The sequence below is a fragment of the Artemia franciscana genome, chromosome 21 (assembly GCF_032884065.1).
Source record: "Artemia franciscana chromosome 21, ASM3288406v1, whole genome shotgun sequence".
NCBI lineage: Eukaryota > Metazoa > Arthropoda > Branchiopoda > Anostraca > Artemiidae > Artemia > Artemia franciscana.
In genome coordinates this window covers 9,942,643-9,966,430 of record NC_088883.1, presented here as the reverse complement: position 1 = coordinate 9,966,430, position 23,788 = coordinate 9,942,643, and the positions used below count along the sequence as shown (strand labels likewise).

Below are 23,788 nucleotides of genomic sequence, written 5' to 3'. Positions count from 1 at the left end.
CCGGCTTGCTTCCACCGCCTTTTAGGAATCAATTCAGTTTGGTAACCGAACAGCGTCTTCCAATTACAAGACTATCTGCACAGATCCATATTCGAAATACGCCAACAGTGAGGTCAGATTTTTCGCCTGACATCGTCTGTACTAAGGCTTACAATACCCTACCGCTTGAACTGAGAGATAGGAGTTCCCTTGGTTCTTTCAAAAAGAGAATAAAAAATTATCTTGTTTTGGATTAGTTTAATTTGAATAAAGAGTCTAATTAGAAAAGTGATTTTAGCTATTATTGAGTTTTTTTTGTGGGGTTGGAGTGGTGTGCTCCTGGATGAAGAGGTGGGGACTTGTAAGGATATTTTTTTGGTAGGGGCCATGGTTGTATCGAGAAGTGGAGGGAGAGCCATAGTGCGTATTTATTTTTGAGGTGATATGGGACTCAGCATGCAGTTTTTGCATAGAGATGAGAGATTAAGTATGTTATGACTGTTATAAGTTTTTTTTTTAATAAACCCGAATGAACTGAACTGAACTGAAATTATTGGAATAACTGTAAAACCCCAAGAACAAATTGCCAATATGCCTAATGTCATTCATTTATATGGGAGGGGGCCTAAAGTATAACACCGGAGTAAATTTAAGGCAAGAAATGTCTGAGAGCCAGAGCTACAAGAAGCAAACTTGGACATTGACAAAAACATTTTGGGCAGTGTTGCAACTTAATTTTGTAAAAGTCAATACTTTAATAACAAAAAAGGACTTACAAGCCGAAAAAAGAACAGTCTTCAAAAATTTCTCCTGAAACAATAAGAAGTACTAAAGTACTTCAGTACTTCAATTTGATACTAAACTGACAAAGATGCCCTAAATAAAGGAATAAGCTCAAAATATTTTCCAAAAGTTATATTTTTTTCAAACTTGCTAACTTTAACGGAAATTATTAACAAACACTAAATTCTTTAGATTCACTTATAAGTGGTAAAAATATATACAAAAAAATAGTACCTATGTACTATTTACTAAAATGTACTAAATAGTACCTTGCTAAAATAATAGTACCTATGTACCTAATACCTAATAGTACCTATGTACTAAAATAGTACCTTGCTCTATGGTATTATTTTTTTATAGTGCTATTAACTAAAGAATAATATAGTAGCAATAAGTTAACATTACTTTTAAATTTTTTTTACAATCTACATGCTTTGGACTTAGGGACGAAAAAAGTACTGCAATTAAAACTTAGATTAAAAACGTGTACAAGAAAAGTTACTTTTAAGTGGTAAAAGGTATTAAAGAGGATTAAAAAACCGTTTAAAGTAGTATTTACAACTGATAGTAAAACAAAGGATATAAAAAAGATCTAAACCTCTTAGAGATTTAGTAGGAAATAAAAGAGGCACAATAACAGGAATTATGTTAATCTTGAACGGAAAAAGCATATTCACAGAAGACCAAGACCAGCATATCCAGAAGAACTTATTTCGCAAGAGTGAAGGGGTTGGGGGACGGGTAATTCAAACAAGAAGAACCCGCTAATTGAAATTTACCAAAATTACAAAAAATTATGGAGGAGGCTAACCTAATTTTCTTGCATTTTTGCCAGAACTCACATAGTTTTTCTTTGCCTGGCGTGCTAAGGAATTTACTTTGAAATGCTGCGCAGTTACGGTGCGCATAATAATCTTTCAACAGTCAACGGTAAGAACAATTTCAATATCGCTTCAGTTATGACTATGCCAGACGAAGTTCTGCCGTGCAGGTAAACCACACATATAGTCCAACCCGTAGAACTCTCTATAGCTAACTCAACATCTGGAGAAAACACTGGGTTGAGTTTTGACCACCCTGGAATGTGTCATGTTGAGTTGCATGTGATGAGTTGTCTATGCCTATGTGGAAAGTATTGTAGCCCATGTATATATATATATATATATATATATATATATATATATATATATATATATATATATATATATATATATATATATATATATATATATATATATATATATATATATATATATATATATATATATATATATATATATATATATATATTTGCTCCAAAACCGGTCATGCAAAAAGTCAAAGCAAGAATAATAATAAAAAAGAACAAGAGAATAAAATAATAAAGACAAAAATTAAACACTTTATAATACATCGTAACTTCAACAAATTTATGTGTCAGTACCAATGTCCAAAGATGGTTCAGTTTTGATAAACGAGAAGTATACATAGAAACTTGCTTTTTCTCAGCAGTAATGGGGTCAAAAATGTTAAATTTTCTCGTAAGATAAGAATTACAGGTCCATGTGGGGAACCGTAAAGAAACTAAAGAAAAAGTTTTGACTTTTCTGAATTGATACAGAATTTCCAAAACGGTGCAATGAGTAGATAATCCGACAAAACAGGTAATATATATATATATATATATATATATATATATATATATATATATATATATATATATATATATATATATATATATATATATATATATATATATATATATATATATATATATATATATATATATATATATATATATATATATATATATATATATATATATATATATACATATATACATATATATATATATATATATATATATATATATATATATATATATATATATATATATATATATATATATATATATATATATACATGTATATATATATATATATATATATATATATATATATATATATATATATATATATATATATATATATATATATATATATATATATATATATGTTACCGCGAATGTCTGAAATCTTGTTAATGTCGACATTCCCCGTTGAATATCCGAAATTATTTTTTCTCTAATTGGAATCAATTTGCTTTACGAGTCAGCTTCTTCAGTCTTATGCAAGATATGATGGCAAAAGTTTAAGTTAGGCTAGGTTATACTATGTTAGTTTAGGTTAAATTTGGTCATAAATATAAGAAATTTGTTAAAATTTAACCTTAGCTTAACAAACCTAATCTAACATAACCTGTAATCATCAAACCTTGCATTAAATTTAAAAAGTTGACTGGCAACGCTAACTAAATCCAAGGAGAAAAAAAGGTATTTCGGACATTCACCGTTGACTGTCAACATTCACGAATATCGAACATTCACGGTAACACGGTAACAAACATACACAAACAAACACACACACACACACTAACACACAGCATTAACAGTTATGTTAATTCCCTCATCCATAATTAAAAATTAATCAATCAAAGAAAAGACCTAAGGTCATTCATGAATAGAATTTAAGTAGATTTAAAATCTGATCCCATCGCATTTAGATCTAAAGATGGTAAAGATGCAAAGAATGTACAAAGGTTATGTTTTAGAAGTTTGCATATAAAAGGAGAAAAAAAAAAGTGCTGGTAGCACATGGGGAGTTGCTTCGTAACAAACAGGAACTGATGACTGAGAAAATTAAAGAAGGGTTTCCAGTTGAAGACCTTAACTAATTTAAACAAATTGAAATAATATTTAAACTCAGGATATTTTTATACTCCAAAGAAATGTATATAAGTAACAAACTGTTCACCAGCGCTGAACGTTCGGCAATCATAACCTGGTCCAGACTACGTATAGAAAACTACAAAAAAAGCCTGTGACTATGAAATAAGAAACAAGAAGGTATAAAAAATCGACAGACTACATATGTTGGCCCAGGGTAGAAGCTCCGGCTAGTTACCGGAAGATCACGGGTTCCGACCCCTATCCCTGTAGCGATTTTTTCAAGGATTTTTCTTTATTTGGTAGACTTTTAGTAAAGTTTGAGAAAACGCTACCTCGAGTTGGACATATTTTAAAACTGAAAAGAAAAATATACCAAAAATTAGCACAAAAAGGAAAAAACAGCAACCCTTTCATGGGATTAAGCAATTTACCTCATTTGACTCAACCCTCGACTCAGCCACTGTGCAGGGATCCACAATCCTGCACAGTGGCACAGAAAAAAAGAAAGAAGCAGGCGTCGCCATAATGCTGTCGAAATCTGCGTCCAGAGCCCTAACGAAATGGACGCCTATAAATGAGAGGATCATCATGGCACGGTTCACAGGTCGCCAAGCTAAGTTAACAGTAGTCGCATGTTACGCACCAACTAATGAGGCAGACGATACCACAAAAGATAACTTCTACAACACCCTACAAGCTGTCGCCAAGGATATCCCCAGCCACGATCTCGTCTGCTTTGTTGGTGACTTCAACGCCAAGGTGGGGAGCGACAAGTCCTATTGTCCTGAGGTTCTTGGGAGCCAAGGCCTCGGCGAAATAAATGAGAATGGGATACTGTTAGTTGACTTCGCACTAACAAATGACCTTATCATCGGAGGAACCCAGTTTCAGCATAAAACTATCCACAAATACTCATGGAACTCGCCTGATGGTCGAACCCACAACCAGATTGACCATATCTTGATCAACAAAAAGTGGAAGTCAAGCCTTCAAGATGTAAGAGCCTACAGAGGAGCCGACGTCGCCTCAGACCACGCCTTGATGATTGCAAAGCTGTCCCTCAAACTGAAAGCCACAAAAAAATCCCAAACCAAAGAGAAACCTGCCTACGACTCTGAAAAGCTCTCAAACGCAGCAGTTCGTCATAGGTTCAACATACAGCTTACAAACAGGTTTGAGAGCTTGGCGCTAGATTTGGATAGAGAAGCCACTGTGGAGACAACCTGGGCCACCCTAAAAGAAGCCTACAACCAGACAGCAATAGAAACAATTGGGCACAAAAAAAGACCCAAAGACGAGTGGTTATCCGATAAGACATGGACCCTTATCGAAGAGCGTCGGAAACTAAAACAACGTCTTCTAAATGATGGAGATAACAGCGACACATTCTTGAGTAACCAGCTGTATCGATACCAAGACAAGCTGGTGAAAAAGAGCGCAAGGGGAGATAAACGGAACTTTCTAGAACAAAAGGCAGCTATGGCAGAAGAAGTGGCCAAGCTCGGCGATTCCAGAGCCGTCTATAAAATCACCAATGAAATCATCGGGAAACGTCGCAACCTAAATGGACCAGTAAAAGACGGAAACGGGAAGACAGTCACAGCCCCCGATGAAATCTCTGAAGTTTGGGCCCAACACTTCGAGAAAGTTCTCAACCAACCTAGTCCTCCGAACACAGCATATATCCCCACAACCCCTTTCCTGGAACTTCAAATCAATACGGAAGAACCGTCAACCGAAGAACTGGTACAAGCCGCTCGCAAACTGAAGAACGGCAGAGCACCAGGAAGTGACAGGATATCAGCAGAAATGATTAAAGCCTCTTTAGGCGCTTGCATAACTGTGTGGATCACATTCTTTGCATGTATATGGAAATCAGAGAAAGTCCCCGAAGAATGGAGAAAAAGCACACTCATCAAGCTTTTTAAGAAAGGAGATGCAGCAAAATGCGATAACTGGAGGGGCATCAGTCTCCTTTCTATCCCGGGGAAACTATTCTCACAGATAATCCTTCGTCGCATCCAGACAGCCTTAGATAAGCACTTGCGAGACGAGCAACATGGCTTCCGCCCATCCCGCTCCTGCTCCGACCTTATATATGTCCTACGCATGATGATCGAGGAATGCAATGAATGGAGGCAAAAGATGTACCTTGTCTTTGTGGATTTCGAAAAAGCCTTCGATTCAATACACCGAGATTCGCTGTGGAATATCCTCCGATATTACGGCATTCCAGAAAAACTTGTATCCTTGATCATTGCCCTATATGAAAACACCGAGTGCTGCGTTCGGACCCACGAAGGAAATACAAGGTATTTCCATATCATGTCCGGTGTCAAACAGGGGTGTGTCCTCTCCCCCTTGCTTTTCGTCCTTGTAATCGATTATGTGCTCCGAGACTGCACGGGATTTGGTATCCAAATCTGCGACAACAAACGACTAGCAGATCTTGATTTCGCCGACGACATCACCCTGATGGAAGCAAACAAGGAAAGGCTCCAGGATCTTCTCGAAGTAATCCGAGAGAAAGCGAGTCTTTTGGGACTAAAGATCAACTCGGACAAAACAAAAAGCATGGCAACGAGCGACTCACCACTGGGCTTAAAGTGCGGGGACAATACAGTAGAGCAGGTGGATTTTAGATACCTTGGAAGTACAGTCGAACGAACTGGATCCAGCGAAAAGGAGGTGCAGTCTAGGATTGGACAAGCCAGTGGAGCTTTTAATCGACTAAAGCCAGTGTGGCGATCGAAAAAGTACTCCCTGAAACTGAAAATGAGGCTGTTCAACAGTAACGTCATCTCCGCCCTCCTTTATAGCTGTGAATGTTGAAAACTAAACCAACACCAAGAAAAGAGGATTCTTGCCTTCGAGAACAACTGTCTTCGCAGAATACTGAACATTAACTGGAGAGACCACATAACCAACCAGACTGTTCGGTCTATCTCGCGCCAGCCCCTGGTAACAGATGTCATACGCCAACGAAGATGGCGCTACCTGGGGCATGTTATCCGTATGGCGGGAGATAGACTCCCCAGAACTGTACTGGAGTGGCAACCAGAGGGAACCCGAAGAAGAGGGAAGCCGAAGAATACACTTCGTCGTACGTACCAGCGGGACCTAAAACACATCAATGCGATAGTCCAACCCCAGTGGGAAGACGTCTGGGCAGCAGCACATATGAGGGACGACTGGCGGCTCTTTTTGGATGCCCTGGGTGCCTCTGGCGGCACAGGAGGAACTAAGGTCTAAGGTAAGGTCTCGTTCAAATCAACCCTTGATTAACTTAAAAACAACTCCCGTACTACACAACTTCTGTAACCTCATTCAACTCAAACCCCATTCAACTTAACTCAGTTCAGCCTAACTTACATAAAAGTATGGATTAAACAAGTAATTTTCTTTGCATCAAAACTGTCTAAAGTAAGCACATTACTCGGTTTTTAAACCATGTCTCCTTAATTCCAAAATAGTTACAACTAGGTCAGTCAACGGAACGTTGACTGGTTTAAACAAGAGCTAAGAGCTCATATGGCACTCGTGACGAGGCGAGAAGAGCTACGAGCCAAGAGATCATATGGTATGAGCTCTAACAAAATTCTATGAATCAATAGATTGATTTAAAAAGGAAAATAAGAGGCTTCATCCCGGTCAAGATTTAAAATAAGAGCTCTGAGTCACAAAGTCCTTCTAAATATCAAAATTCATTAAGATCCGATCACCCACTCGTAAGTTACAATTCCCTAATTTTTTCTAATTTTTCCTCTCCCTTTTGCCCCCCAGATGGTAGAATCTGGGAAAACGACTTTATCAAGTCAAATTGTGCAGCTCCCTGACCCGCCTACCAATTTTCATCGCCCTAGCACGTCCAGAAGCACCGAACTCGCCAAATCACTGAACCCTTCCCCCCAAGTCCCCCAAAGAGAGCGAATCCAGTACCATTCTGTCAATAACGTATCAAAGACATTTGTTTATTCTATCCACCAAGCTTAAGCTTCATCCCGATTCCTCCAAGTGTTTTTCCAAGATTTCCCCCTACAACTCCCCCCAATGTCAAAAGATCTGGTCGGGATTTGAAATAAGAGCTCTGAGACATGAATTCCTTCTAAAAATCAAATTTCATTACGATCCGATCATCTATTCGTAAGATAAAAATACCCCGATTTCCATGTTTTCCAAGAATTCCGGTTTCCCCCTCCAACTCCCCCGAATGTCACAGGATCTGGTCGGAATTCGAAATTACAACTTTAAAGCACAAGGTCCTTCTAAATATCAAATTTCATTAAGATCTGGTTACCCTTTCGTAAGTTACAAATACCTCAATTTTCAAAATTACCCCCCCCCCCAATTCCACCAAAGAGAGCAGATCCGGTCCAGTTATGTCAGTCACGTATCTTAGACAGGTTTCTACTCTTCCCATCCAGTTTCATCCTGATCTCACCGCTTTAAGTATTTTCTAAGATTTCCGGTCCCCCCAACTGCCCCCCCCCCCAATTACGCTTGATACGGTTGAGATTTAAAATAAGATATCTGAGTTACGAGGTCCTTCTAAATATGAAGTTTCATGAAGATCTGATCACTCCCTCGTAAGTTAAAATACGTCATTTTTTCTTATTTTTCAGAATTACCCCCCCCCCAATTGAGCGGATCCGTTCCAATTATGTAAATCAACTATGCAAGACTTCTGCTTATTTTTCCAACCAAGTTTCATCCCAATCCCTCCAATCTAAGCGTTTTCTATCATTTTAGGTTTCCCTACCCCAAACTTCCCCCAATGTCACCAGATCCGGTCAGGATTTGAAATAAGAGCTTTGAGACATGATATCCTTCTAAATATCAAATTTCATCGATATCCAATCACCCGTTCGTAAGTTAAAAATACCTCATTTTTTCTAATTTTTCAGAATTACCCCCCCCCCTACTACCCTAAAGAGAGCGGATCCGTTCTGGTTATGTCAAACATGTATCTAGGACTCGTTTTTTTCCCACCAAGTTTCATCCCGTTCCCTCCACTCTAAGTGTTTTCCAAGTTTTAGGTTTCCCCCTCCCAACTCCCCCCCCAATGTCACCAGATCCGGTCGGGTTTAAAATATTAGCTCTGAGCCACGATATCCTTCTACATATCAAATTTCATTGAGATCCGATCACCCGTTCGTAAGTTAAAAATCCCTCATTTTTTTAATTTTTCAGAATACCCCCCCCCCCCCAACTACCCCAAAGAGAACAGATCCGTTCCGTTTACGTCAATCATCTATCTAGGACTTGTATTTATTTTTCCTACCATGTTTCATCCCGATCCCTCCACTCTAAGTGTTTTCCAAGTTTTAGGTTTCCCCCTCCCAACTCCCCGCCCCAGTCACCAGATCTGGTCGGGATTTAAAATAAGAGCTCTAAGACACGATATCCTTCTAAACATCAAATTTCATTGAGATCCGATCACCCGTTCGTAAGTTGAAAATACCTAATTTTTTCTAATTTTTAAAAATTACTCCCCCCCCCAACTACCCCAAAGAGAGCGGATCAGTTCCGATTATGTCAATCATGTATCTGGGACTTGCGCTTATTTTTCCCATCAAGTTTCATCCCGATCCCTCCACTCTAAGTGTTTTCCAAGATTTTAGGTTTCCCCCCTCCAAATCCCAATGTCATCAGATCTAGTCGGGATTTAAAATAAGAGCTCTGAGACACAATATAATTTCAAACATCAAATTTCATTAAGATCCAATCACCCGCTCATAAGTTAAAAATACTTCATTTTTTTCTATTTTTTCCGAATTAACCGGCCCCCCACCCCCCCCTTCAGATGGTCAAATCGGGAAAAAGACTATTCCTAATTTATTCTGGTCCGGTCCCTGATATGCTTGCCAAATTTCATCGTCCTAGCTTACCTGGAAGTGCCTAAAGTAGCAAAACCGGGACTTTAGGTTTTCCCCCTCCAACTCCACCCAATGTCATCAGATCCGGTCGGGATTTGAAATAAGAGCTCTGAGACACAATATCATTCTAAGCATCAAATTTCATTAAGATCCAATCACCCGCTCATAAGTTAAAAATACTTCATTTTTTCTATTTTGCGAATTAACCGGCCCCCCACTCCCCCCCCCCAGATGGTCAAATTGGGAAAAAGACTATTTCTAATTTAATCTGCTATGGTCCCTGATACGCTTGCCATATTTCATCGTCCTAGCTTACCTGGAAGTGCCTAAAGTAGCAAAACCGGGACCGACAGACCGACAGACAGACAGACCGACAGAATTGGCGATTGCTATATGTCACTTGGTTAATACCAAGTGCCATAAAAACAGGTAAGCTATACGTACATGTGTCTTTTGACAAAGGTGGCTATAGTCTCTTGAACAATGTAAAGAAAAAGAACAAAAAAGATGGAAAAGAGAAAATTTTAGACAAGTTTTTATAATTAATCGGATGATTGTGCTGATGACACTAAATAGCGTTGGTTTTAGCTTTTTTCAAAAAAAAAACTTGTACCTTATATATCTTTTATCTTATTTGGCTCACATAATCATTGTTGAGGGTAAAAATTCGCAAACGCTACACGTTTTTTGGAAGAATGAGGGGTTGATAGTACAAAATACCTTCCCGTGTACATGCCGGGGTCACTATTCTAGGAAGCATTGGGATGACTCTGCTCCTAAATACCCTACAAGTTTGGGTAGATAAGTCTTGTTTAACTCGAGAATTTTTTCTTTTTGCCAGAAAAGTGCCGCATTTCTTTTCCAGTTATGCAAAATTGTATTTTTGAAATATTTTTGGTCTTTTAGCAGCGGGTGCTGAATTTTTTCCCCGCCCCTAGACTTTTTTGCACCTAAGAATTTTCGTGTGACATGAGAAGGACAAACTATGTTCCTAGATTGTTTCCAGATAACAATTTTCAGCCAGAGACTGACTAAAAATGAGAGTTAATACATTAATGACTTTTTATCTTAAATCAACTGTAGCTTTAGCAGACTGACCATGTATACATTCCCCTTTGCTTCATTCATTAATCTTCTTTGACTGGCTCACAGAGGATAATTTAAGCTTTCTGTTACTTTTGTATCTAACTGGCTTATGACTATTGTGTTATTCTTGCGTGAGGGATAGAAAAGCACGTTCTTTTCGAGGAAAGAGGCAATTTAGAAAATAAACAACGTCAATTTTGACGGAATTTTTGTCTTTATTTGAAACAGAATAGTACGATCTTTGGGAAAACTCATAGGTCATGGCAGTAAAAAAAAAAAAAAAAAAAAAAAAAAAAAAAAAAAAAAAAAAAAAAAAAAAAAAAAAAAAAAAAAAAAAATCAAGATTCGTAAACAATATCAGACAAGGCCACATGGGGGGAAGGTTTGTCACGAGATTTTACTTACCCACCCCCCAAAAAAGGTCCGACTCTTAAAGCGTAACAAAATTTTGATGTATTTTTTCAAGTTGTTTCTTTTTACCCAGCCTCAAACTCCACACCCCCCAAACCAAAATCTTGGATACGCCCTTGATTTCACAAGATAGTCCTTTCACATGGATTTTGCGGGAATGATTCTAATTTATCACCCCTCCCTCCCCCGATAAAATTTAAATTTTTGAAAATGTATGGATCTCTGTCATAAAAAATTGCCTTTCAGTAGATTAGACACATTAAGATTTGGGCATCTTAATGGGAAGCTGCAGGGTAATTTAGAGCCATTAAAGCAGTTTAGAAATTAGAAGCATATTTTGAAGGAGATCTTTGAAGCTCCCCCCAAAATAATTGAGTTTTCTAGAAATATATCATCCCCCTGTTAAACAAACTTTTCATCCCCGCATCAGACACATTTAGATTTGGCACTTCCTCTTCTTCCTTGAAAGTCACAGGCTAATTTCGTCGAACAAAAAACTGCATTCACAATACCAAAAAACAGCTTTTTTTAAAGAAGTTATTGATAAATGATTCTAAATTCCCCTCACAACCTCCAACAAGAAACTTGCAACACATTACTTATTACAAATTTTATTTACACATAACTCCAATAATGATATGCATATATCCTCAGAATGAGCGAGAACCGCCTCCCAGTAGTAATTTTAAATAAATTTTACTTAAAATCATTTATTACGGTGATAGGAAATCATGGATAGGAATGGTTGGGGTGGTAAATGCAGATACATCAAGGAGGGTAGCGTGTAAAAGAATTACCCCACAGTTTTACACTTTGCTGATTAGCGCCTTGATGAGCAAATAGCAGTAGTAATAACACTTGGTGTAAATATTATACATGCCGATACGCATATTGGTCAAACTCTGTGTGCCGTATTAACAATATATACTCACTGTCTAGGATTGCTCCAACTACCTACTCAAAGCAATTGTATATATTCACTGATGAAATTTCTTAAGCCGAACTGGCCAGACATGACAACAAACAACAAAGAGAGATACAACTCCACAAAAAAAACTCCAACGGGACTGCAGCCAGTAGAGAGGAAAGAGCTGAAAAACTAAAATAATGTGCAAATAACGCACGCTAAAATAAACTAAAATAACACGCGTTATTTTAGTCTTTCATCTCTCTTCTCTTTACTGGCCGCAGCCTCGTTTGAGGTTTTTTTGTGGAGTTTTATCTCTCTTTGTTGTTTGTTATATATTCACCAAATTCGATAATATGTAAAGGTTTAGAGGGCCAGGTTTGAAATGAGAAAAGTGACCAAAAATTAAAAAAAAAATTTCGAGAAGCTAAAACTGCGTTTAACAGAATGACTTTACATTCCTCATTTTTGTTTTGATCCTGTATACGTGGCCATTTGTGAATCATGGACGCATGGATTTTTTGTGGGGGGGGGGGGGTAAACATAACTATTTAGCAAACAAGAAAATTCTCACAGAGTTTCAGGGGACTACAGATAAAGCATGAAGTTTTTGAGATATGGGCCGGGACCTGGATAGAAGGCTCCCGTCATGTGTAGCTGCCTTCATTAATTTTCCAAACATAGAAACATTTTCCAAAAACTTTCATTACCTACTAGTCCGAGTGGTTTAAGAAAAAATACGATACAAAAACGAGTCATTCAGAGCTGAAAACGAATAGCCAAACAACACAAATTGTGGTATAAAACATAAGATAAATATAAAATATAAGATAAAGCCATAAATATAAGATTTGTTCTTGTTTTGATTTCAATATAATGGTTATTTGGTAGAAAATTATTTTCATGGATTTGTATTTGCTTACATGTTGAATTGTAGAGGATATTTTGAGGTTGATTTTTGTATGGAGTTGATCAAATTGACCTCTAAACATGCTTTTAGTCATCGACGGGTAAAATGTGTTTGTCTATTTTTTGTGTGTTCATCCGTCTGCTCAGGGAATACCCTTATGCATATTTGTGTTACGCGGGCAATAAAAAAAAGTGACGTGACACCTTTACCATGGAGTAGTTTCATCTCAGATCTTTCATTTCGAAAGAAGAGTTCCATCAACGATGGTGCTGTGTTGCACCGGTGCTGTGATGTGTATGTGTTGCATATATATTTAATTTCTGAATAACCTAAATTACACAAAAAAGAGGTTGAGGTCTGTATATAGAAAAGGAAAAAAACGAAGTAAGTGGGACTTACCAATGCTTAAAATAGGACCAAATACAGTTGAATCTTGCACTGTTGAGCAGTTCCATCTTCGATTTCGGAACTGCCATTGGCATTCAGCTATTCCCTGTCTAGCACCCCTTCCAACAAATCCCATATGATCTTGATATAATTGACACAATTTTGACTGGCCTGGTGAAAGTCCAGGAATTTGGGTGCATAATGGTTGTGCACCAACGACATATAACTGTGGGTTTCGCCAGACTTCGTAACCCTGTACTCCTAAATTCCTAGAAAAAGATATTTTTGTGAGAGAACGAATGTAAAAAACGGTTATAAAAAATACATTCGTTCAAATGCTAATTCAGCAATTATTTTGACGCGAATTGCTAAAATTCTAGCGGGTCTAGAAACATCGTAGGCCCGAGGAACTATTTCACAATTTCAAACTGGGATTTGGTAGATGAATAAAAGTAAATGTCAGCTATACAATGATACCGAAATTGTTGTCTGGTGTTGAAACAGTAAAGCTGTGAAGTGCAGCAAAAAACTTGCAGAGGAAATATATACCTTTAATAGCTATTTCATAAAACGACTAAAACTACTACTACTAACTTATCACTATAGCACCAAGCCTCCTGAGGCCAACACAGCTACGTACACTCCTCCTCCACCCTAATCTATCAAAGCATGCCTCTTTACACCCCCCAGGAAGTTCCTATTCCCTTAAACCTTTTGTATCAATACCCTCCTACCCCAACGGCGGACGACCTGCTTTCCGCTTAGCCCTGGACTGCTGGCCGAAAATACTGGCCGCACGGTCCTTCTATATTCCAATGTATTCAAAATCTCCTTCTTTACACCTTCCCCGGAAGTTCTCATTTCCTTTAAGTCATTATTTTTGACATCCTCCCACCCCAACCACGGGCGACCTGCTTTCCGTTTATTCCCAGCTGGTTAGCTGAAAAAGACAATCTTTGGCAATTTGTCATCCTTCGTCCGAAGGACGTGCCCTAACAATCTCATCCTTTCTCTCAATATAGCCCTCGAAAGCGAGATTGAACAACACTTTTCGTAGAGCCTACGGTTTGAAATACGGTCAGTCAGCTGGGTACCCGAAACAACCCGTAAGCAATTTCTCTGGAATAAATCTAACAAATCTTCCTCCGTTTTTTGGAGCACCCATGCTTCAGAACCATATTTGACAACAATAATCACTGTTGCTCCCAATATTCTAATTTTGGTTCGCAGAATTAATCTATAAAAAGAGATCTCTTTTTATCTTTATTTGGTATATGTGATGTTTTCCTTTATATTTTTTCGATGTTTTATTGTTTTTTGGTATATGTGATGTTTTATGGTAATTGTAATGGCACCTTTATTCGGCACCGAAGAAAGGTACCAAATAAATAAAAGATTGCCTTTATTTTTATTCGGTACCATTGAAAAACTTTAAAACTCTAAAGAACGTGTAATCTTTCAATCATGAGGAATGCAACATTACATAAGAAAAATGAATTTCAATTACCACTACCTCAACCGAACTTTATAATCTAATTCAATTAATAATTTTGACATTCCGGTACACGGACTTAGTCATCAATTCCCATACAATAATGATGAAAAAAAGTTAATTTGTCTTGATGTAATTATGATAAAAGATTCATTTATCACAGGGCGTCCAGAACTATAATGGTTAGGAAGCATAAATGGGCAACAACATCAAAGGGAGTTAGGGATGAGATTAATCATTCTTTTGATAACTGAAACGCCCCTTTGCCAGGTGGGGTACCTTGTCTTTGTGAGGTAAAGGATTTAAAAAGAATGGAGATAACAGCACTGCCGATTTAAAAAAAAAACTTGAGAACCTTTTTTCTTAGGAAATAAATTGAATAAAATGAATTTTTTTGCAAAGCAGACATTGATATATTCCTTGACTAAATTGTTCATGCTAGCTTATCTGTTCAAGTCGGAGCTTAACATCATTTGTTCGGGGCAGGCCGAATTTTCACTTCAAACCTTTTGAAACAACTTTATAGTGTCCCAACCTCGTTTAAATAAATCGTAGCAGTGTTTTAATGCCACCACAACAGTTTTCTGTCACCATATGTTTTCCACCACCTTTTAATTCAGGTAGATCAGAATAGACATGGATATAGATATAGACATAGACATAGACATAAGAACAAACATAGACTTAGAAAGAAACATAGACATAGACAAAAACATAGGCTTAGACATGGGTATAGACATAGATATCGACAGACACAGACATAGATATAGACTAACCTAAACTAACCTAACCTGTCTATTCTAACCCAACTAATCCACTTGATGATGCAAGATTTCCTGGGTGGCGGAAAACATACGGTGGCTGAAAACCGCGGTGGCCTTAAAACACCCAACGCAAATAAATAGTGTTTGCATTGAAAAGGAGTCATACGTCAATATACACATGAGAGGTTTGTAGTCAGAATTTTTGGGGGAGGTGGTCTAAATCATAGAAAACTGCAGAGGGTATTATAAAAAATGATAAATTTAACAAAAAGTACCTGAAAACTCAAGAAAACTTTGAATTGGGTAAGATGATCCACAGGATTAAACGCACTAAAGAAATGTTTTTACTGTTTTGTTTTATTATAACATTTTTGTGTAATGGCCCTTTCCATTTTTGAGTGAAAGTAAAAAAAAGAAAGAGCATATCAGACAAAGTATTTATATAAATAAAACTTATCGTTTCTTTATGTGTGCGTTGTTTTTTTGTTGTTTTTATTTGCGTATGTAGATGCTAACTCTGGTTTCATTTTCTCTTCCTGTTGATAAAAATTTTCAGATGTGAGACCGAATTTCATTTAGTGCAGTGGTTCTCAACCGGGGTCCACATGGACTCTAGGGGTCCATGTAATATTGGGGGTCCACAATGATATTTTGGGGTCCATGAAGAAGACAAACTCAGAACACTCTTTATTTTTTTAAATTCAATTTCTACTGTAATTTACATTATTTTGAATCGGTTTAGTGACCTACTTGGAATGGATATACCGATTTGGGTTTCAATTCCTTTCAAGATTAATGTTGCCAAAATAGAATTATATTTGCAAGAGCCCCTAATCGAATTACAAAGCGATGAAATAATGCGTGCAAAATTCAAAGATGGAAAGTACAATATATGGAAAACAAATTATGTTGCTACAAAGTACCCTTTGCTCTGGGATAAATCGCAGTTCTACGTTATTGCTTTTCCTACATCTTATCTTGTCGAAGCGGGATTTAGTCGTGTTTCTCAAATTTTATTAAAAGCTCGCAATAGACTTGACATTGTGAAAAGGGGTGATCTTCGACTATCATTAACATCGATAGAACCAAATATAAAGAAACTTGTCGAGAAGCATGAACCACAGGGATCTCATTGAATAAACATGCCTTTTTCTTTTTTTTTATCACACACTTAATTTCAACTGTTTTTTTTTATCCAGTTTACATAAATAATGTTGGAGTGAATTAAACTTCCTGAGGAGCTGCTCTACTCTCCATGAGCTTTAGTTGCTTGCCAATCGAAGAAACTTGTAGAAACTTGTAATATTGTAGTTATTATCACAATAATAGTAATAATAATAATAACAATTATTATATTAGAATATTTTATTTGTATTAAATTAGTTTTCATTTAAAAATAAAGCTTAATCGTATGCTATTTGTTTGATAATTAAAACCTTAAAATTTATATTAGTGAAGAATAAAAAATTGTTCTTATGTCCAATAGCTATGAAGGGGTCCACCAAGATAAAAAGAGGGGAAAAGGGGTCCAGGGGAAAAAAAGGTTGAGAACCACTGATTTAGTCCAATGGCTTAATTTAAAGTATTTTCCGTTTCTAATATTTATAAATTTTTATTTTATTTAGAAAAGGAATAAAAAACGGAGGCTATTGATTTTCTGGAGGGACTATAGCCTAAGTCGGAAGGATTCAGAAACATTAATCCTCCTTTATAAAATTAAATAAAAAAACAAATTTTTTTAAACTGAAAGTAAGGAGCGACACGGTTCTGACAAAGACTCAAACTGTGAAGTAAAGAGTGGAGTGTTGAAGAGGGGACAGTCCCTTCCATATATGGAATAATTTCTATTCGTTTTAAGATTGAACGTCACTAGTTACTTTCAGTAAAAATAAAACTTGTGTTTTTTATAATTTATGAACGTTTTTCAACTAATGCAGGTTCAACTTTGGCTCATCGTACATGAAAAATTAAAACAAAATCTGAAGATTAAATTTGGCAAAGTTTCCAGCCCCCCCCCCCCTTATGTAAAAATTTCTCTGGAAAGTTCAGTGATTCTAGGCTGTGTAATATCAGTTAGGGACACAAAAAAGCAGCATTGGAAACACAAAAAAAGCTAGCAAAATAATGTTTCTAACAGCTGAAATCATAAATACGTGAAATTCTTTTTCTTTGCTGTAAATCTGTAATAAACAAAGCTGATAATGATATGCTGTTGTTATTGATAATAATAATAAAGAAATTTTTAAATAGCCACACGCCTATTAAACACTTCCAGAAAATGTCGTTACTGCAAATTCTAGAGCCATTTTCCCACTTCATAAATAAAAGAAAAGGATTAGTTAACAATTAATTTTAATTAGTTAAACGTAATAATTATATAATAAATAAATAATAAACGTAAAAATCAATTAGTTAACGTAATAATTTCTGTTCGTTTAAGTTTTGATGTTGCTGCTCACTTTCAGTTGAAGAAAGCTGTTTTTTAATTTAATTTCTGATATTTTTTAAATAGCGCCGGGAAATCCGGCTTCACCCTCGATGGTAAATTCTTTCCCCTCGTAATAAATCCCTCCATATAAAGTTCTTCCCACATAACATACCCTCCCCCCGGAAAATTCCTCTCCAAACAATTCCATTCTAGCTGAAAGTTACTCCCGGAAAGTTTTTTGTGAACGATTCTGGCGGAAAAATTTTTCTTAGGCCATTTTCATTTAAAAAATACTTGTATTTCTGATTGTTTATAAAATCATGCCGAAAATTCCCCTCTGTAGAAAATTCTTCCCACAAATACCCCCTCCCCTACCCCTAATATAAAGTTGCTCCCGTAGGATATTTGGAGAATTTATCTGTGCAAAACCCCCCATGGAGAATTTCTCCCATGAAAAATGTGGGCAGTTAAAGAAACTTCCGAAAGTTTCATTAACTACCCACCACTTTTTTATTTATCTATAAACTTTGATCATAATTTAAACATTTTTCAACTAGGTGTGCTATTGGAGGTGTATAAGGGATAGCATAATTTCTCCGAAGATTAAAAGTTTTCCCAAATATAGCAAAAAGAAAACAACATTTCTGAAAGGTGATAAAATGGTCATTTCTTCAGTTGTAACTCCAATACATTTTCCAATATCAAATATTTGTTACTGGGCTTCCTCCCTTCCAATTGAAATAATTCCTTGCATCTCTGGTTAAACATCTCGTATAAGTATTCACATATATAAGATATGTTCAATTATGAACATTAAAACAATGGTATAGTGAAATCCACCATTATTAACTATGGTTTAAATTATAGGAGAACGGGTTTCGGGACCAAAAACAAACAAGAAATCAACACAGATGGTTTTATTGTTAAATAGTAGCTAAACAAGCACATTTGAAACCAGTGTTATAAATTATATCCAAAATGACGTGACCCAATACCCAGTCACGCGACGTTCGGTATATCATACATAGTCTAATGATTCGTTTATTGCCTTGTGTCCGATCGAGGTTTCTGTCGCCCTCAAAATCTACCTGGTCTGCAAGATTCATGACAACTTTTACAACTTAAGCTTTTGCACATAATTAGTCGGCATTGAGCACTGGGTTTAATTGGCTCCCCGAGACGCACAAAAAAATTGGTTCACGTTCTCAGCATTATAAAACCTGAGCGATCCATCAAAAATACCAACTCCGCCGAATTTTAATCAAGAAAAATTCTCCTTTCGCCATGAAGGGCTTCCTGCATAAAATTTACCTTAGACGAAGTTATAACGAAACTTTCGCCGAATTTTAGTCAAGAAAAATTCTCCTTTCGCCATGAAGGGCTTCCTGGATAAAATTTACCTTAGACGAAGTTATAACGAAACTTTCGCCGAATTTTAGTCAAGAAAAATTCTCCTTTCGCCATGAAGGGCTTCCAGCATAAAATTTACCTTAGACGAAGTTATAACGAAACTAAATCCCATCGAAGCAGTGACTGTAGACTATCGAAAGATGGCTCGTTCGAGCAGAAATTGAAAGTTCTACTGCCTTTTTTTTAAGCATCAAACGAAATCGTGCCACAGAAAAACAGCGATTTATAGCATTTTGTGTCACAAATCACCAATTAAAGTTTTTGGCCCGAACAGGGCCATAATACCATCGTGTAAAATAGTCCCCCTGTTTTGTTCCTCCATCCGCAGTGGTTGCAAAATATTAATATTAAGGTTTTCGGATTTAACATTTAAAATTAAAAGTCACTAAATTTCTTTCAGGCAACGCTAAAGTGTCGCCTGTAGTAAAGAGCCATAAGGCTTCAATTAGTATCTTTTTAATTTTTTTTCCAGTGCCACTTCATATGAAATGAATGGCCTTAAAATCTTTGGAGAGGACTCGGTTCGATTGAAAATTGAATGCTGTAATGCCCTTTTTAAGAGTCAAAACTAGTCGGATGATAACCAGCCTCCAGCCGCCCTCCCCCAGAGACAAGTGAAAAAAATTTTGAGATAGCTATTTTGACCAAAATAGTCCAAAAATCAAATAACCATGCCTTTGGGAATGACCTAACCCATAGGAAACCCACCGTCATTGGAAAAGTGCTGCGTGATTTGCGCTTTATTGAAAACTAAATACAATTCAAATATATTTTAAGATTATAACATTCTAAAATTAAAAAATTGCTGTTAAATAAAATCTTGAATCTTGATTTCCCGAGATTATCCTGAATTAATGTGATTATAAATTTGAAGAGTCAATTTATTTTCATTATCTCTTTCCATTAATCTTAATTATTACAGTGATTTATTTCTTGTTTTTATCAATGTTTTAAAAAATTAAAGCATAGCCTACCCTTCAAAATATATATAAATTTCAATAAGACGTGAATGAAGCAATATGCTTTAGAAGGTCTGCAGTTGGGGGAGGGGGGGAGGGGCCGTAGAAAAATTCATGTTTGCTATAATTTTTGTTCTTTTAAAGTTAGACTTGAGCATTTATTGCAGTTTTTACTTGTATTAGTATTTATTTATTCATCAATATCACTATCGATTATCTCTATGTTCGATATGATTAACTTTTTTTCTTTTGGGGTTTTATTTTTTTATTAGTAATTTCTAGTCTTTTTGAGTTTGAATTATTGTTGGTCTTATTTTTTCAAGGAACAAATTCGTTAAAAATTCAAAGTCCATTGGCCAAGCCTCTCCCAAAACAGCCCAGTTGTATACACATTGTATACAAAATATGTATTTGTACGAAGCCTAGGCCATAGTAAAATTTATGCAATACAGCTATTTATATACATGTATCTTAGACCGGAAAGAAGTAGGAGAGTCTCCGAGGACTTTCTTCGGGAAGAAGGCCTCAGTGAGAAGTAGTCCCAGATTGGGCTGGCCAATCAAACTGGATCACATAAATAAGCACTTTCCAGTTATTTAATGGCGGTTGATGTTTTTTCCATACTTAACCTCCATTTTTAAAGCAATGATATAGTGCAGCCATTTCCCAATGAATCAAAATACTTGACTTGTTTATTCTTAACCCTTTGAGGCAGGTCCAAAGCCCTCAAAAAACTGACCAAAAAACACACCTTTTTCAGATTTTTCAACTCGCCACTGCCTGGAAAATCCTCAGATGATAGTAATTTTCCAAATATTCTTCTTTCGTTGTTCTTTTTCCTGTCCCTTAATCTAACAAAACAACAACAACAATGAATAATCAAGAAATAGGTGTAGCGCTCTGATATTCACAAGGGTTCTCGGGGTTGAGGGTCAGAAATTTCAAAAGCCAAGTCGTCAATTACCCAATGTTTTGTTCCAATATTTAGATGAAACTCCTGGACAAAAAATATTCACCGAAACATCATAATAACTTGAAGAAGATTTAATCAATCCCTTCATTATTAAGCTCACCATTTATCAGTATATGGAAAATGTCGCTAGGAACGTACTTGAATTGGCTATTTTAATGTTTTTTACTGTTAAATGTCAATTATTATCTGGTACAACCAAACTTTTGGGTCATGCAGCATGTGAGTTCGGAACAACAAAAAGTTACTTAATAGATGACCATGTCAGTATTATTACTCCTAGGTCCTAAATTTTAGGTGTATAGATTGGCCACCCTGTCAGTAAGCATGTATTAACTATCAGTTCTGATCAGTCGTCCAAGACCCAAACAAGTTATTCACCACATATATAATAAATAGAAATATAATAAAAGAATTTAATAAAATATAATAAAAGTATATTAAAATATATAAAATAAATAGTATAAAATTATATAAAAATAAAATAGATATAAAATAAATATAATAAAAGAAAAATCTTTGAAATAGTTTTTTTTTCACTTGAAGAGGAAAGATTTCAGGCTCATTATAGTTTGTCTGCCTTCTCCAGGAAATAACGATTGAATATATGGCTGATTAGTATACCCAGTCTCAGAATTTAGGTCTTACTTTTATTTACTGTCTTAAAAAATATATATTTCAGATTTTTTGTTTTCATTTTGTGGTCTATTTCGTATCTTTATGGTATGCAGCAAGCACGTGAAAGTTGAACAACCAAGGCTAAAGTTCCAGAGGTTTAGGTAGGTTTTCTAACAGCTAGTGGGCAATATCACTGCCCCCCCCCCCTTAACAGCATAAGTGGGCTTGCTACGGTGTGCTATTATAATTAGTGCATCTGGGTGAAGCGTACCTCCTTCCCACCCTAGATAGGCCACTGCCTGGCTGTTTTTTTGCAGTTAAAAAAAAGTATGGGATATTAGGAAGATAAATATTGGAATTAAAATTATAAAATTGGAAGCTAAGGTAATGGCGAAGGTTGAATATTGGTGTGGATTAGACCGGATTCTTTGGGGGTAAATATCCAGGGGGTGATACAAGGGGTTTTTAGAAGAAAATTTCCAGGATGGATTAAGGTGCTTGTTTTAAGAGCAGCATATCGAATGAACAGCTATACGAAATACGTGGACCCCCCTTTTCTAGATGCATGTTGCAAGGAAAGTTAAGAGGGTAGGATTAATCCTTGCAGATGAAAGAGTAGAGGTTGTCAAGACCCATGATTTTTGGTAATTCATCTTTGGGCAAAACTAAAGTTGACACTCTCTTGAATAGCATGTAAAGATTACATAAGAAAATATTCAAATGGAGTTGGGACTTCAAGTGAGGCACTTAAGGGCGGATCCCTGAAAAGAGTAGGAGGGGAAGAAGTGCTTAGAGTTATGTTGGCTTCGGATGGCTTGTTCCTCCAATAAGCGTCTTTATGACAGGAAGTTAAATAATCAAATATTAAAATAATCAATAAAATACTGATTAATCAATAAAAATCAGTGAAAACGAAATATAACTAATTAATAAAATTTAAAATAATTGATACCGTATATTTTAAAAATATACGTTAAAAATAAAAATGCAATTTTTTATTTAATCATAAATTGAAAATAGTTACATTAATAAATGAAAATTTTGTTAAACTGTGACTTGAAAATTTTGTGAGAGACAGGGGGGGGGGGGACGCTAGTTAAAATTTTGTCTCGGGCACAAAAGAGGCCAGAAATACCACTTGTTTGTATCCATTCATGAGTACAAAATACGTAATCAAATTTTGATACTGATATCGTATATTTTTGGCTTAGTAAGCTTTGGTAGAGGACTTGACAAATCAGACGATAAAAATGTAATGACTGTAATCGAATGTCATCTTATTTTTCGGCAACTGAATTTTCCTACCAAAATTTCATCTAGTTGGTAAATCCAAGCATTGAACTTATTAACTAAATTAATAAAAAATTTTATAGATTCTACAAGTAATTCTAAAACTATTATAGGTATTCAACTTTTTTTTACGAGAATTTGTGATTTTCCAATCAGTACAAGAAAAACTTACTACTAAGCCTATAAAATTTTATTTTTATCTATGATTCAAGGAAACGATGTAGAACTGTTGACCAAACATGATGTTAAGCATGTTAAAAAGCCAAAATGTCTTCTTTTTTTCTTTTTGAATGCCTGTATGTTGTTCTGCTGAGGACAATAAGTTTTTGACCTTTTTTTATCTTATTAAGATTAATATTTAAAAAAATTAGGTTATATTCAAAAATTTAAAGCATTTTTACTGTATTTGATGAAGTAATAAAACTGAATTTTAAAAATCTAGTTTTGTGAATACCTAGTAACTTAAAGAAGAAGAAAAAACGTTGCTTAGCCAATTAAAAGGCCAGCTCTTATTATATTAAAGCCTTATATCTTCCATAGAATTTGCATATATTTATAATTTTTTTCAAAGTCTACCTAAATCACAAAATTTTGGCCACTAAATTATATTCAAATTAAACTTGGCAATTCGCCCAAGTCCAGTAAATAAACGTTGAGAAGTGACTGAGTGTTTCAAGAAAAATATGGGATTAGCAGTTTAGGATGGGATGAGCACGTCTTTGACTGTACTCCGCGGTGTTTGGACGCACAGAAAGAATATCCTACATTTTGTGTTCTTCCTAGCACCAATATGCCCTTGTCTCACATGCTG

At 35.8% G+C, this 23,788-nt stretch overlaps 1 protein-coding gene across 1 annotated transcript in view; it reads right to left on the bottom strand.

The window, feature by feature from the left end:
- Nucleotides 1–23,788, bottom strand: part of LOC136040566 (protein Wnt-5b-like) — a 148,132-nt gene that overhangs the window by 58,778 nt on the left and 65,566 nt on the right. The window contains exon 3 of the mRNA XM_065724793.1: nt 13,059–13,315. Within this exon, the coding sequence (XP_065580865.1) occupies nt 13,059–13,315 (257 nt within the window). The remainder of the gene's footprint in view (nt 1–13,058; nt 13,316–23,788) is intronic.